This window comes from Leuciscus leuciscus (assembly GCF_965113295.1).
Source record: "Leuciscus leuciscus genome assembly, chromosome: 10".
NCBI classification, from domain to species: domain Eukaryota; kingdom Metazoa; phylum Chordata; class Actinopteri; order Cypriniformes; family Leuciscidae; genus Leuciscus; species Leuciscus leuciscus.
Window position 1 is genome coordinate 24,551,468 of NC_138734.1, and position 16,016 is coordinate 24,567,483.

Below are 16,016 nucleotides of genomic sequence, written 5' to 3' on the forward strand. Positions count from 1 at the left end.
ATATCAAACAGTAGAAAATGTGTATGATAAAGTATTTAGTTGATATTACTCTTGCCAAGCTCTGATTTCTGAGAGATGCATAGAGACGGCAACGCAGCTATTTGATTGGCGCTCATTTCAATCATAGAGTTTATACTCATTCACTTCACATACTCATTGTGTGGTGATTTGAGAGTTTTATGTATAATATCGAGCTATGCTATCCAGCAAACAGTGTCAGGCGAATGTTTTTTCTATTATTCGGTACAATTCGTTATTCATTTTGAAGCCATTATCCATGCCTTTACAAATAAGGTATTCGGATTCTGGCACATCCCTAGTTGGAAGCACAGCATTGTCCAAAATGTCTTGGTATGCAGAAACATTAAGAATTCACTGGAATTATGGGAAAAACAGCCCCATACCATTATCCCGCCTCCACCAGTCCAAACTTTACAGTTGGCCCAAAAGAATTCAGGCAGGTAATGCTCTCCTGGCATCTGCCAAACCCAGACTTGCCCACCAGGCTGCCAAACAGAGTGAGAAGCGTAATTCGTCACTCCACAGAACACATTTCAGTCCAGTGGCGGTGTGATTTACACCACTCCATGAACAACCCATTCCATGAAGCTCCCGCCGCACAGTTTTTGTGTTGATATCAATGCCAGTGAAAGTTTGGAACTCTTCAGCTATGAAATCAGCAGAGCGTTGGCGACTTTTACGCACCATGTGCCTCAGCACTCATTTACCCCGCTCTGTAACTTTTGCTGCTGTTCCTAAATACTTCCACATTCAAATACACTTACAGTTGGCCGTGGCATATCTAGCAGGGATGAAATTTCATGAGCTGACTTATTGCAAAGGTGGCATCCTATTACAGTAGCATGCTTGAATTCACTGATCTCTTTAGAACAACCCCCCCCCAGAATCCCCACAAATATTTGTAAATGCAGACTGCATGGCTAGGTGTTTGATTTTATACACCTGTGGCAATGGGTCTAATTGAAACACCTCAATTCAATAATTAAGAGGTGTGTCCCAACAATACCAACTCAACACTTGGGTTGGTATTATGTTGATGCAATGATATCCAGACATTTTTATGCATGACTTTTATATCATTTTAGGGATGCTGTGCATAGGTTGCATGAGAGTTGTTCATACAAATCTGTGTACACTAAATGCTAACTGACTAATTACTTCCTAAAAAGAAATAAAAGTCATAAACACAGTCAAACCATACAGATGGGACAGTGACGTGTGTGTGTGTGTGTGTGTGTATATATATAAAGTCATAAACAGATAAATCTAATCCAGAGGTCAGTAAACCTTGAATGACGCGGTTTCTGTTTCCAAGAAAGATTAAGTTAACTATTTCTGGGCCTGAAATTTTACAACCTAATACAATAATAAATCATAACCATCTACTTGCACCATCCATGCCAAAGAGTTCTGAGACCAAGTCTCTAGATATGACTCTGATCCCTCTTGTATTATTTTTTTTTAACCCGTTTTATCACCTAGCAGGTGAAAATGGTGCATCTGATCACTAAAAAGCAAATGCTACAAAACAACACACACACACTGAACTTTAATACATATTGTTATTGATCTAATTCACAAAGCATTAAAAATAGAAATAAAGACCGTTGACTTAAACACCATCAAGAACAAGAGTGTGGGAGAGTTAAATCTAGGGAATAAAAACAAAGCACAACAGCAGGACAAGACAAAAAGAAGGAGAGACTCAGAGATGAGATAGAGCAAAAGATAAAAGAATCGATGGGCATTAGGAGGAGAGTTTTCGATCTAATTAGGAATGTCGGAGGCGTTTGAGCTATTGGTGAGAGGAGATGAAGAGGTCGGAGAGGTCAAGGCCTTGTGTTTCACTTCCAGCTTTTCCAATTAGTGATTGTTTGGGTGTGAAACTGATGTAATCTCCCCATAACACAACACAGACGGCCAAGTGTGTGTGTGTGTGTGTGTCATCCTCCTTAGGTAAATCTCACAAAACCAGACACGAACATGCCTGTGTAATATTTCACTCTAAAATCAAAAGAAAGAATTAACATTTTTCTTCAAGAAGAAAAAGCCAATCCAATCCAAGTCCATCCGAATTTTGAAGTTGGTAAGATTTTTGAAAGAAACATCTTATGCTTTCATATAAGGCTTCATTTTATTGATAAAAAACCCCAGTAATATTGTAAAATAGTTAAATAAATTTTTAATAACAGTTTTCTATATGAATATATTTTAAAATGTATTCTTATGCTAATGTTAAAAACATCCGTTTTGTTTATCACAAATGCATTTACTGTCACTTTTGAACAGTAGTGTACATTGTGACATTATTTTCATGGCAATTAAGCAAATAAATTCTCAGTGTAAAGCAAAGATATTTCACAATTTAAGTAAAAACATTATTATAAATAGGTATATGCATTACAGAAAAATTAATTTAGGGGGAAATAATCAAATTCTTTTAATGCAAAAGAAATTTCTAAAATAGGGTTAATTTTCTCCTGTAAAACTTTTTCCATTCATTTTATGGTGAAATGTGACCTCCATGTTTTCGTGACATTCTGGAGTGTGTGTGAAGCGTTCCACTTTGAAACATTTGGCCTGCTTGCTCTCTTTAAGAATTCATAAACGTGCACGGTTGAATTTGCTTATGAACGTTTGGGTGGGAGAACATGACTGTGTTAAAGTGAGCATGAGAGAATGTGAACTCCATGGGACGCTGCTGGAGTCGAGCATTACAGGTCTCCTCCTCCTCCTTCCTTTATGAGCACCTCCTGCTCTCACATGCCTCCTCAAATTCCTTCATCCCCTTCAGAAAAACACCCATCATGCTCTATAACATCACAAACTGGCTCGCTTTTCTCATTCGAATCTGTCTCATGTGTTCTAATGCCTGCATCCTCAAGGCACGGCCTGAAATCTCCAGGAATTTGTGCCATTTTTCTTCCCAGATCAACGTCATCTGCTTTTTTCCACTAAACAAACACACACACACACACACACAATCTCTAGGATAGAAGGCATGTCTGGGCCCCTCTCGCTCCTATTGTTCTACTGCTCTAAAAGACATCAGGGAAAAGAGTTATAATACAGATTCATGGTCTTAGTTGGTGTTGCTTGCAAAATCACATAAATGTTTAGGGAATTGAACCATCATAATTACCTAAATAAACATCATGAAACCAGCCTAAAAGTAATATAACATACAAAAGTCTTCTGATAGCTTTGTTTTGAGGAACATGTTCCTGTGGTAAAAACAATAATATTGTGAAATATTACTACAATTTAAGGAACCATTTTCTATTTTAATACATTTTAAAATTGTATATATTCCATCCTGTGATGCAAAGCTGAATTTTCAGCATCATTACTCGAGTCTTTAGTGTCACATGATCCTTCAGAAATCATTCTAATATGCTGATTTGCTGCTCAAGAAACATTTCTACTTATTATCAATGTTGAAATCAGTTGTGCTTTTGTGGAAACCTTGATATTGTTTTTTTCAGGATTCTTTGACAAATAGAAAGTTTAAAATAACAGATTTTTTTAAATAGAAATTTACTTTTGTAACATTATAAATATCTTTACGGTCACTTTTGATCATCTTTAAGCATGGCATCTTTATGCATGACATCTTTATGCATTTTAAATGCAACTATGTTTATTGTGTTTGTTTATTAAGGAAAAGTATTTATTTCGTTTTTCAGAGCCATTTCGTTACTACTGCTAAATCTAAATATCAGACATTTTCCTCAGATTAATACTTAAAGGGAACGTTAACATGGTTTCATCTGTTTTTGTCCATACAATGAAAGTCAATGGGGTCCAAAACAATAGTTTTTTGTTCATTGACTTTCATTGTAAGGACAGCAAAACACTGAAACATTCTTCAAATATCTTCTTTTGTGTTACACAGAAGAAAGTCATACAGGTTTGAATGACATAGGGGTGTGAGTAAATGACAGAACTATCACCTTTTCTAAAACGATCACTTTAATCTCATGCCAATCTATATCAACCTGAAACATATTAATACATCAATACACCACATATTTATTGTCCACGTGTGATCGAGGCTCGATCTGGTCTGAAATCAGTGAGCAGATATGTTTTGGTTCTTGAGAATGTCGCAGAAAGGATGAAAAGGCTCTTCATGAAATACCTCTCAGATCAAATTAGCCTTGAGATTCAGGATGCAAGGAGACTCAATTTCATTAAGGCCTTTGAGAGTTGAGCAGCTTGAGTGTGTGTGTGTGTGTGTGTGTGTGTGTGTGTGTGTGTGTGTGTGTGTGTGTGTGTGTGTGTGTGTGTGTTTGTAAAACAAAAGCTCATTCATTAAAGAATGATGGAGAGATTGATTTCAGTACATTTGGACAATAGTGTTAACGCTAAGGTCAGATCTTATGTAGAAAACGCACTGGATAACTCAAACTACCAACATGAGGAAAGCATCAGCTTACGATAACCAAAATCTAATTTGACATCACTTTATATGCCACAATGTATTTTAATTGATTTAATAATTTAGATTTTTAGATAAACCAGTAAATTACACCTTTAAAGGGATAGTTCACCCAATAATTTACTCACCCTCATGTCTCAAGACTTTAGTTAATCTTTGAAACACAAATTAAGATATTTTTAATAAAATCTGAGAGATTTCTGTCCCTCCATAGACAGCTACGCAACTTTTTCTAAAAAAAGTTTGATTCAATAATTAAGTTAAATTCAATCTGTTCATCATATAAAGTGATCGTGTCTGTTCAGAAAATTTGGACTAAACCGCTCAGTTTACATGGATTTAATTTTACGATCTCTTTATGAACTTTTTGAAGCGACAAAGTGGAAGTTGCGTGGACTGTCAATGGAGAGACAGAAATCTCTGAGATTTCATTTAAAAGATCTTCATTTGTGTTTCAAAGATGAAGAAATGGGTTTGGAATGACAATTCTATTCATTTTGGGGTGAACTTACCCTTTAATTCACACTAATATCATTTGTTTATCTTCTTTGTATTCCAAACTTGATGGTCGCAAACCAAAAAGATAATTCTGTCAACAGTACAAAATGATATTCAAATTAATAAATATATTATAAATATTAGATATTAAATACAATTCCAAAGCCCCTTATACTTGGGAGCGGCACATATGAGGTGTTTCTGAGGGTTTCTCCTTCCTATCTGGTCTTGATAAATTGTGCCATTTCTTTGTTGTTTAGAATGCAGAATTTCCAAAATTCTTTTGTCTTTTATGAGTTTAATAAAGAACTCTGTCTCGTCTTCTTCCAAAAATATTGCACCTTCTTTAAAGAATGATGGACTTTTACGTACGCCAGGTGACCTGTAAATGCGATTTATTTATTTTTTTAATTGCCTAAAAACCACCTCATGCAAGCATAAAACTTTTTTGCAATATACGGGAGTTTTTGCAAAATGTATGCGTTTCCACTGGGCGTATTTTCAATTTGCGCAATTTGAGGGGTAATATTTTTTTTGTGAAAAACACAGCAGGCTATATAATCAAACTGCCTAGTGGGTTCACAATGAAACAGAGTCAGAAAGTGTAAGAAACCAAAAGAAACAGATCCAGCCAGAAGAGTCTTGATGGAACTCATTATGTCTCTCGTACACAAACGGCACAAAGCGGCTTCCTCGAAGCTAAAAACTATTTCTCCCTCGTCTGCTTCGCTTTTTCATCTGCTTCATCCGTCAGTTACTGAAACAACAACTGTCTTTCAACTCTTTAATATCACACAGGATTCCTCAACTATTTCCCACAATCCCTCGTGCATAACTCCCTCCCATGTCTTCCTGTCTGCAGTATCAGGGCATCTCTGATATAGATATGGTCCATCAAACGCTGCCCTGTGCAAATATATCATCCTACACCATTTGTATTTTGTACTACAGATATGAATGAATCCTCAATAATGTGGCTACGAGTAAGTAAAAAAACAACAACCTGAAAACATGATATGGCTTAGCACAGTTATCAGATCACAAAGGTTTGCGATTTAATTTAATAAATATAGCCAACTGTATGCGTGTTTCATGCGCTGAGTGTTCTTTTACACACGAGCAGCTCAGAGCAGTTAGATAATAAAATAAAAATTATATATATATATATATATAAATATTTTATTATCTAACTGCTCTGAGCTGCTTTTGTGTAAAAGAACACTCAGCGCATGGTAAGTATTATTATTTTTATAGTCATAATTATGAATATAAAAATCACAAAAATGTTGTCAAATTATGCAGCCATACAAACAACCACATCAAACCAGGGGCCTATACCATGAAGCCGGTTTAGGTGGCTAGCCAGGTATGTTTCAGTTTAGTTTGCACCAACCCTGGGTTTTAGGCACCATGAAAGTGGTTTGGCTTTTAGCAGTGTTCATCGTCATAGTAACTAACGCTCCACGGCCAGCCTGGTCCGGGTAAGAGGTTGTAAACCAAACTTGGACCAATCAGCTGTGAGCAAAGTGACATGTCTGAAGCGATAAAGTCACTCCACCTGTTTCTACTCCAAATTAAAGGTCACTAACATAGCAAATGATTTTTAAAGACATCGTCTGGCTTTTAGTAATGCTTATATAGAATAATACATTTGTATTATTTAGATATTATTTATGTAATTATTATACCCTTAATCAATCACACATGTACAATTTTAGTTCATCAATTAGTATTACGCAGAGTTTAAATGAATAAATATATCAAAGCTAATATAAATACGCTTTAGAATCAATAGATGAAGCTATAAAATGACTACATGTGAGCTTAAATGTTCAATTCTCTCTATACCTTTAATCAACTGTATAAACTAACTTCACAACTTTTACTTGCACTGATATAAAGTAGCGAGACTTTTTCCTTTAGTTGTCCTCTTTCATAGACAGCTATTTTCTTCTTGCTGTGTAAATTTGTTTAAATTCTTAATATTTTAATACTTTTATTTAATAAGTGAATTGCGCTGCTTCTCTCGCGAGAAATTAATTTCAATGAGTTTTGAATGAGTTTCACTTTTTCTCAGCATGTGATTGGCTGTTCGCTACTGATGTCACACCTACACTCCTAAACTCAGGATCAAAGCCTGAGTTGACAGAGAAAGTTGATGATCAGCATCATGGTACCAACAAAGCCTGGTTGGATTGGTTTGGTTTTGTCAGCTCGAAACTAATCCTGCAACCCTGAGTTTGTTCAACTACCATCATGGTACAGGCCCCTGGTGCTTTGTTTTGAATCGCAAACCACAATTCTTAGAAGAAAAATAAAATAAATTGCAATTAGATTTTTCCTTAAATCATGCATCCCTAGTTCTACTACTTTTCTAAGCAGTCAGATATATGATTTTTGCCAGCAAACAAAAAAGTCCCACAGACTTAAGACTGAGTTACTGCCTATTGGTAATGTAAAAAAAAGTCCACCATCAAGATATTCCAGTCACTAGATACGACTCAGGACCCTCACCTGAGCAATATCTAGTAAGCGGAATATCTTTTTTGATTTTACCAATAGGCAATTTGACTTTACAAATAAGCCAAGCAACCCCCTATCATCCACTCAGAACCATTCCTGATGGCAGAAATGAACAGGAAGTTCCCTCAACACAGTTAACAAGTAAACGGATGCAAGTATGTTCAATTGGCCAAGTGCTCAGATCAACGTCTGCGCATTTGCAAACGGGTGAGCAACAGGAGAAATAAAACACACAGACTACAGCAGAGACCTTCATGTTTGAAGTTCCTACCGACACCAGCGTTCCAGTCTGTAAGAGTCAGCAGTACTTCCCAAAATACACTATGAACTCACCCTTAAATATATCTGAGACAGTGTGAGCATGACTGTACTGTAGTTCTAGAGTTATAATATATCTGTTCACACGGCCGTCCTACGTCGTGTCTGGGTTATTATGGTCAGAGCATTAGTGGGCCAGTAGGTAAACAGGAAGATCAAACTCAGAAGCTCAATCAATGGGGCTCTTTGACTCATGGCCGAGACATCGACTTATCCCACTGGACCACCTTGAGAATGTTTGTGTATGTGTTTGTCAGCAAGAGTCAGACAGAGCAACAAAGAACAGAGGAGAAAGTCCGAATCCATGAATGTCTTTGACACTGAGAATGGAGAAGATCATAAAGTCAACTTTAAATCCATGGAAATGTAATGGAATGTAGCAATGAGCTTTGGCATCTGTAATAATCTTCTCATACTAGTCTACCTTATTCGACACACAAACAGCACAAATTGAAAGAACAGATCAATTGCACATCCCCAGTCCCTTTCTTGGTTAAGGTGCAGTAACAGAGACATTTCTGCTAAATTTGGCAGGAAAACAAATCCATTTTCAATAGTGTAGTGATGCATGAAGCACAGATCACACCGAAGTCATACCTGATTTTTATTTTTTTTTGTTCAAACATGCAGGCAAATTTGCATAACAAACTTGAACCCCATCCAAAACCTGTGTGAGGAAATCCCTCAGCCGAAAATACACAGATTCCTATTGAACTGACTCGATTTCGACTGTGAAAAATCACTGAACAACAGTAACCGTGACCATGCCTTTAGTCTGATTTGGCTAAATATGTTTCATGGTCTTTAGTCTCAATAGGCTTTATATGAAAGTGCAGTCCACTCTGCATTGATCAAAAAATCAACATTGAAAGGATATCTTTAAGGGGACAAAAATCTATTGCAAGTTAGACATAATGAAATCCTCAACAGATCGTTTTTCCATCTCTCATAGTCTATGGTATCATACCAAATTCATGGTAAAGTGTGTAGTTTCTGTGCAAATAATGTGACAATATTGCAAAATTTAAGAGTTAATAGTTTCCAAAAAGATTTTCCATGCATTTCAACCTTCACTTCCATTATGACAGACCTCAAACAAACAGATCAATATTTTAATAGCCTTCTTAGAGTTGTTCCTGCACATTAAACAAAGCACTTTAAGATCAAGAACAATAACAAGCATCACCTTTAAATGTGGCATCATCGCTAGCGAAAGCTAGGAAACTGCACATTTGGCAGGATTCCCGATGGTTAGCTGACTCATGTCTCACTATTTTCTTTTTTATATATATCCTGCCTGTAGTCGAGGACAGCAGAAATACAAGCTGAATGTCTTTAGCTATGAGGCGTAAAGCTTTTAAAGTGTGCTGCTAGCTCTTCTGTGTAGAGATGCAAAGACTCTGCTGATTGCATGGAATAAAGTTTGTCCTTTCTCCAAACAGCAGGTTTGACAAATAAGACTTCTAAAATTAAGAATCAGATGCGATAAACAAAAAATGTACAGTAGGCCAATCAGGTCATATATTGTGGCTAATATTGTGAACATAGTCAAGGCTAAATGGTTTAACAGTGAAACGCTTGCAACATCTTCGGCCACGTCTATATTCACAATACAACATGGTGTCTGTCAAGTACATTATTGCTTAATTAAAACATCTAATTCTTAATTTTAGTAATGACAACTTTGGAGAAGATAGCAGCACACTAGGGGTTTGTATTTATTTGTCCCATTGCTTGTAATTAGATTATTAGTTCTTATTTTAATACTGAAAGTTGTCTTGCATTCAATAAGAATTGAGAACTTGTTTACTTTTATTACTTAGGCAGTATTAATTTTTATCATGTCAAAATACAGTATTTTCCAGAAATAAGTCGACACTGACTACAAGTCGCACAGGGTCAAAACTGCATTGATGAGAGAGAAAAAAAACACTGATAGGTCACATTAGTGACCTGCAATTCATCGACTGGCTGCTAGAGACAGGCTCCTCAATCCCATACCCCCTTTACTCAACTTTACAGCAGAAGAAAATGTGTTTACAGCCTGGTACAAAAAGTGGTTTTGGTCTATATAGTTCATTTTGCCCTTCATGACAACTGTGAAGGGGGTGATTTTTTTTACAACTCGTCCGTTTAAATTATATTAAGCCTTAAAGTTCTGTATAATTAAGGGCGTGGCCACTTGAGTGACAGGTGGATTGCCGCCGCTGTCACTAGTAGTGTCACTACTGCTGTTTGTCTGCTGTCTGTTAGCGTCACGTCACTTCAGCTAATCCCGCCTCTTCACCCATTTTCGTTTATCCGGGAGTGACGTGCGATGACGCGCTGCCAAGATGGCGACTGCCGGCTCCGCCCACTTTGGGCTTCAAAAATGCTCTTCAGAAACCTATGGCTGACGTCACGGACACTACGTCCATATTTTTTTTACAGTTTATGTAAAATACCGGTAAGTAAAGCAAAACATTTACAAACATTAATAAACATAACATGTATTTTAGTTCCCCTCACTTCTCAACAAATTCTTTCAATTTAACGGTATTCACAACAGAACAGGAATTAAAAAAATAAGTATAAAACAACAAATTATAGTGGCGTTTAATAAATAATTTATTATAAACACCTAAACGATTTTTTTTTAAAGTAACTAATGGCGTGTAGGAAATGTGCTATATAAACAAATATGGGTTTGAGTACTTCTAACATTCGGCACAAATATAAAAGTGTGTATTGCACTTTTGCGTTCTTGGTGTTATTTTGCTTTGTAATATAAGGGCCAGCATTTTTCAGATGTTAAAAAAGTTACTTAAATTCCAGAGAATATAGCATGCAATATAATATATAAATGCAATGGTAAACCAGATTGAAAACAGTCATTATTTTTTATATTTTATTTAAAAAACTAACCCTACCACTAGTGGCAGTAGAAATGACACTTTTCAGACAATCCATCAACTAATCGCTTGTAAAAAAAAAATGATGCAGTTTAACCCATCCTCATCCTCTCTCTCGTCGCTTTTGGACAGAAACTTCTTTTCACTCCACCACACAAACACACACCACAATAGCCTGCAGATTATGCCTGCACAGCAATTTTCATCCTCAGCTCCCTCGTGAGGGTGTGCCACTGTCAAATATCATTATAAACACCCATAAGCATGTACAAACACATATAGACAAAACACGTACATAAATTCCGTGTCCAAAAGCAGTGGTTTTAACACGATTCCCTCCCTCTGTTCTGAACCAGCCCTCAATCCCTTTTAAGAGAAGACAAGAAAAAAAAGAAGAAAAAAAACAGGAAAAAAAGAGAAGAGCAGCACTGTTATGACTTCCAGCTGTGGGAACGACTGGCCCTGCGAGCAGGAAGTCCAAAGGAAATGCCTTCGTCACATCCCGGTCCTGCGATCGCAGTGGTCTTCAAAAGAAGGGGGAATTCTCTCGCTCTCTGCGTTCTGTTTTATTTGTTTCACCTTTATGGATGCATGCGTGTTTTAGGCACTGTTTTCATGTAATGGCTTACCTCATATCTTCCAATAAATCACATTCTGTCTGGTGTTTAAGGTGCAGGCGGCCGAGCTGCTCCATATGAGTGTTCTTCAATTCCTGTGTCACTTTTACCTGAAGAGCAGACGACATCATTAGAGGCGAGGAAGAGGATGGCACATGCCAGTTGCACAAACACACACACACTGTCCCACATGAGCTCATTATTGTGTTTCCAGCTCCAGTCAGCTGTATGCACCACAACGGCAAATTCACAAGCTTTCCAAACAACAAGAGAACAAGCCCTGCAATGAAACTAACATTTTTATGGTTGATTCTTTCTATAAAAACATTTGTCCCTTGCAGTCACAACAGAGTAATTAAAGTTGAAGTGTGTCATTTTTGGGGTGTTAAAACTTTTTCTCCTGTCCCAGTTTGATATGCTGCGACTCAAAACATGGCGTGAGTTTGTGGGCAGGACAATCTGACCAGTCTGGAAACCTGTTTGAAAATAATAATTATTTCAAATGCATGAACATAACACAATTAAGCTTTAAATGATTCCATATTACACTATAATATGATATCACCTTATAGTTAAAACTAATATAGATATGGTTCAATGTAATCTTTAATAGTCTAAGGTGAGCAATTGCGGGCCTGATTTAAGCCTGATCAAGAACAAACTGAGACATCATCTCACAAAAGATGTATTTTAGATGCATTAGATTTTTTTTAGCGTACATGCGTTATTAAAACTACCAAATGACAAATTTTTATGATTGATAGTTTTAATTCCTCACTGAAGACATTTTTTACTCTCTGGCTTTTGATTCAATGTAATCTTATGAATTTGTGTGTTCCCGTCAGTTTATGTATTTTATTAGCTAAAGTTGTTAGATTAAAGATTATACAGCACTTTGGTCAGCAGTGGCTGTTTTAAATGTACTCTAGAAATAAAAGCGCCTTGCCTATTAAAAGTACACAATATTACATCAACTGAAACACAATTTTTAAATGAATAAAAACTGTACCAAAATTAAAAACAGATATTTGCATTTTTTCCACAGACATGGACATATTGGAAGAAATGTATCACCATAAAGTTCAAATGCTTCCAAGGCTTTGAAATGTCTGAAATGTTTCCAAGTTATGTAATCTGGATCAGATTAAAATTATTATAACAAAACAGTAAAGATGAATTATGTATTTTTATTATGGGGAAAATGTGTTATTTAGCATGACGGGAATGGTACCCTGGCATGACACATCCTAAGATTCCATATTTAATGATATCTGAAGACTTCAGAAACTATCACACAAAAAGATTATATAAACTCTGCTTCAGTGCAGAATCAAAAACAGAGAAGTTTAAGTAAACAGCAAAACCACACATTTAGAGCAGTATACCATGGTACTGAACAAGTACCACATTCACATACCATAGTATTTGGTCCAAAAATACATTGACTGGAAATAACTTTTTTTTTTTTTTACATTCTTAATAACAACGGTTCTAAAAGGGGCAGTTTCACAGCAATGGCATAAAATAACCATTTTTGGTTCCCTTTCTGTAAACAGTTCTTAAAATAATATTTTTTTTCCTTGTCTGAAGAACCTTTTTTCCACTATAATGAACATTCTGTAGAAAAATGGAAAGGTTCTGTGGATGCTAGGTTCCTCATGGAACCATAGATGCCAGTTAAGAACCTTTATTTTTTTACTTGATTTTTTTGTAGTGTTAGACCAGTTACAGGAAAGAGATTTAAAGGAATTTGCAAACAAATGCTTTGAGGTCAACAGTAAAAGAAGCAGGTGGTCGTTTCGTTTAAGACTTTTAACTGCTGACATTTGGAACTGAAAGTTGTGGATGAAATGATATAGAACACTTCAGTTATGAAACAACATTGATTAAACTTATAAATAGCTTTGTGCTTGTATGACTAGGCTGGCAAACCCATCTGAAACCCATCATAACACTTTTTAAAGTTATATGCTCTTATAACAATCTCCCTTGAGTTGCACATTGCTAAAAGAAATATACAAATATTACATAGAAACCCATTGTCCTGAGCATTTAAAGAGTTAGTTTACCCACAAATATTTATTTATTTATTTACTCATCCTTGTCATTCCAAATCCGTAATACTTTCATTTATCTTTGGAACACAAATGACGACATTTTGATGAAATCTGAGAGCTTTCTATCCCTTCATTGACAGCTACGCAACTGAAACTTTGACGCTTCAAAAAGTTCATAAAGAGATCGTAAAACTAACCCATATGAATTAAGCAGTTAAGTCCAAAATTTTCTGAAGAGACATGATGACTTATATGATGGACAGATTAAATTTAATCTGTTATACACATAAACATTCATCATTTGTTTCGAAGATGAACAAAAGTCTTAAGGGTTTGGAATGACATGAGGGTGAGTAAATAATGACAGAATTTTCATTTTAAGGTGAACTATCCCTTTAAGAACTGTCCATGGAACACTCTACAAATGGTCATGGTCCTGATTTTAATCATGTTGTGTTCAAAACAAAAAACATAAAGGTTACCTGAGGTTCACAACTCAAATGCGACTACACGGCCGAGAAAAACCCAACGGGACCAGACCAATGAGCCCGGGCAGGTTGACTAATATCTAGGGAGAAACTGGTAATTACAACAGAAGTTCTCCACTTGGCAGGTGAGGAGATAATTGGTTCTGTAACAACTCCCTAAAGGTTAAAGCCAAAGAGGATGGAAAATAACACAGCTCGCCTCGGTATCCAACCCTGGCAGCGTCAGCAGGACACAATGTTGCAGGCTGCACCATAACACACAGTATGACAGCCGGCTGCATGGCTCTCATCCACACTTTGAGCTGTGCAGGTGAAGGATTGTTACTCCGAGATGGAGGAAACACTAACAGCAGCATTTGCGTCAGAGGAAAGCAACAGTGCATCAACAAAACAGCATATTTACAGGCATTTATTTATTACTCATGCTATTCAGTTTTTTATGGAGATATTCACAACACTGATGTCAGACACAGATCAGACCAGATATTTGCTTTAAAATAAACATTAGGTAACATATTTACTGTCTGTTAATACAATGCACCTTGTAATCTTTCTGAAGCTCACCACATTTATACTAATCATACTGTATCCTGTCTCCTGCATCTGTAGAAAGAGCTAATCGTCATTTATCGAGCATTTAAATCAAAGCAAACATTATCAGCGTTACAACGACCAAAGCAAACGAGTATTATACACATCTTTGTATAGTATTTGCATTTTAAAACATCATTTTACGAAAATAACGGGGTTATTTGTGGGGTAAACCTGTGCTACATGCTATCTGCCTTTCTCCTCTTCACAAGACAAAGCAACTGCAAAAAGTCAAACGTCACCTTTAAGGATTTTACGCTATGATGTAATGCTTTGATGATTAAAACACACGAATGTGTGTGGAATGATAGGAATACAATGCTTTTTTTGCGAGGGAATTTCACATTCCTCCATACAGCCTGTGGGACATGAGTTTGAAATCCAACACCCCTGCTGCTGTCACCTCTGAGTGAGACAGACAGAAAAACATCTTTCTGTAGGACATATATTTTTTAAACTCATATTTCCACGATGTGAATGACATTTGGATCCATTTAAGCGAGATGTGTAACCAAATGTCAGATTTTAGGGTTACAATACGGATCACTGATCCGTCTATTTGACAAAAGCATGGTGACTCCAATCCGAGTAAAAACACACAAAACAAGACGAATCTCGTGGCTGCATGGTTTAACCGTTATCTTAGATCAAATCATCCCCTAAAACACTCGTCTATCATCTCTGCTAAAGATATCTGCTGGATTTCAAGATTATTTACCACCGCTGCTGCTTTAAAAACAACAATAAAAACAGTACTGGTCGTGAAAACTCTTGTTACATCGTTTCCGTTACAAATGAAAAAAGATACATTGTTTCAAAACAAACAGCGGCTGGAAAGAAAGTCGCAACTTCGGGATAATATAACAATGTTGCAAAACACATTTAAAAAACAAAACAAAAAAAAAACCACACACACATACATTGTTCTAAGGCTGGTTTCTTACCTTTCTTGGCGGAGGCTGCATGTTTGAACATTGGCACAAATGAAGTAAAATCCCAAAGAAATGATACCCAGCGCGATCGAGCTTGATGATTAAGAAAAGGGGATCAGACTGGGATTCAGATCTGAATTCAGACGGCCATGATGAAGCAGGTCCAGTCGGGCAGACGCTCAACAAACACTGCGGATCAGGGGAGAAAGTAATGAAAGAGAGAATCTGCCTCCAAAGAGCAGGCTCGAACCGTAAAACCAGCCCAACAGCGCCCCGGACCGGACACACCAAACCCCGCTATACGAACCCTACTACGCTGAAGGCTTAGCTCATGAATATGAATTACGTAACGGGACGTTCGCTCACTAGGCGTAGCTGATTGGCCTTCGTTAGTACGTGAGCAACAGTCAGCTGGTTATTTAAATAATAATTGAGTTTTTTGATTGGACAGTCCAAGAATGCGCCAACATCGAAAGGAGTTCATTAATATTCATGACCAAGGCCTTGGCCATAGTAAAGCTAGTAAAATTCGAAATTTGAAAGATTCTTTATCCTCAGGATGAAAACATAACACATTTTGAATTACTTCTGGCAGACATGCAAAAATAGTAGACTGTAAAAATAGATAAAAGAAATACA

General features: G+C 36.6%; 1 protein-coding gene and 1 long non-coding RNA gene across 2 annotated transcripts in view; one reads left to right on the forward strand and one right to left on the reverse strand.

The window, feature by feature from the left end:
• The window catches only part of fchsd2 (FCH and double SH3 domains 2), a 99,515-nt gene extending 83,907 nt beyond the window's left edge, over nt 1-15,608 (reverse strand). Inside the window, exons 1-2 of the mRNA XM_082182957.1 lie at nt 15,390-15,608; nt 11,322-11,419 (exon numbers count right to left, since the gene is read on the reverse strand). Coding sequence (XP_082039083.1) covers nt 11,322-11,419; nt 15,390-15,410 — 119 coding nt within the window. The 5' untranslated portion in view covers nt 15,411-15,608. The remainder of the gene's footprint in view (nt 1-11,321; nt 11,420-15,389) is intronic.
• On the forward strand, nt 1,139-7,712 carry LOC309508577. Its single transcript, XR_014209567.1, has 2 exons — nt 1,139-7,133; nt 7,174-7,712. It is a non-coding gene; the product is annotated as an uncharacterized lncRNA (long non-coding RNA).
• Nucleotides 15,609-16,016: the final 408 nt, after the last annotated feature.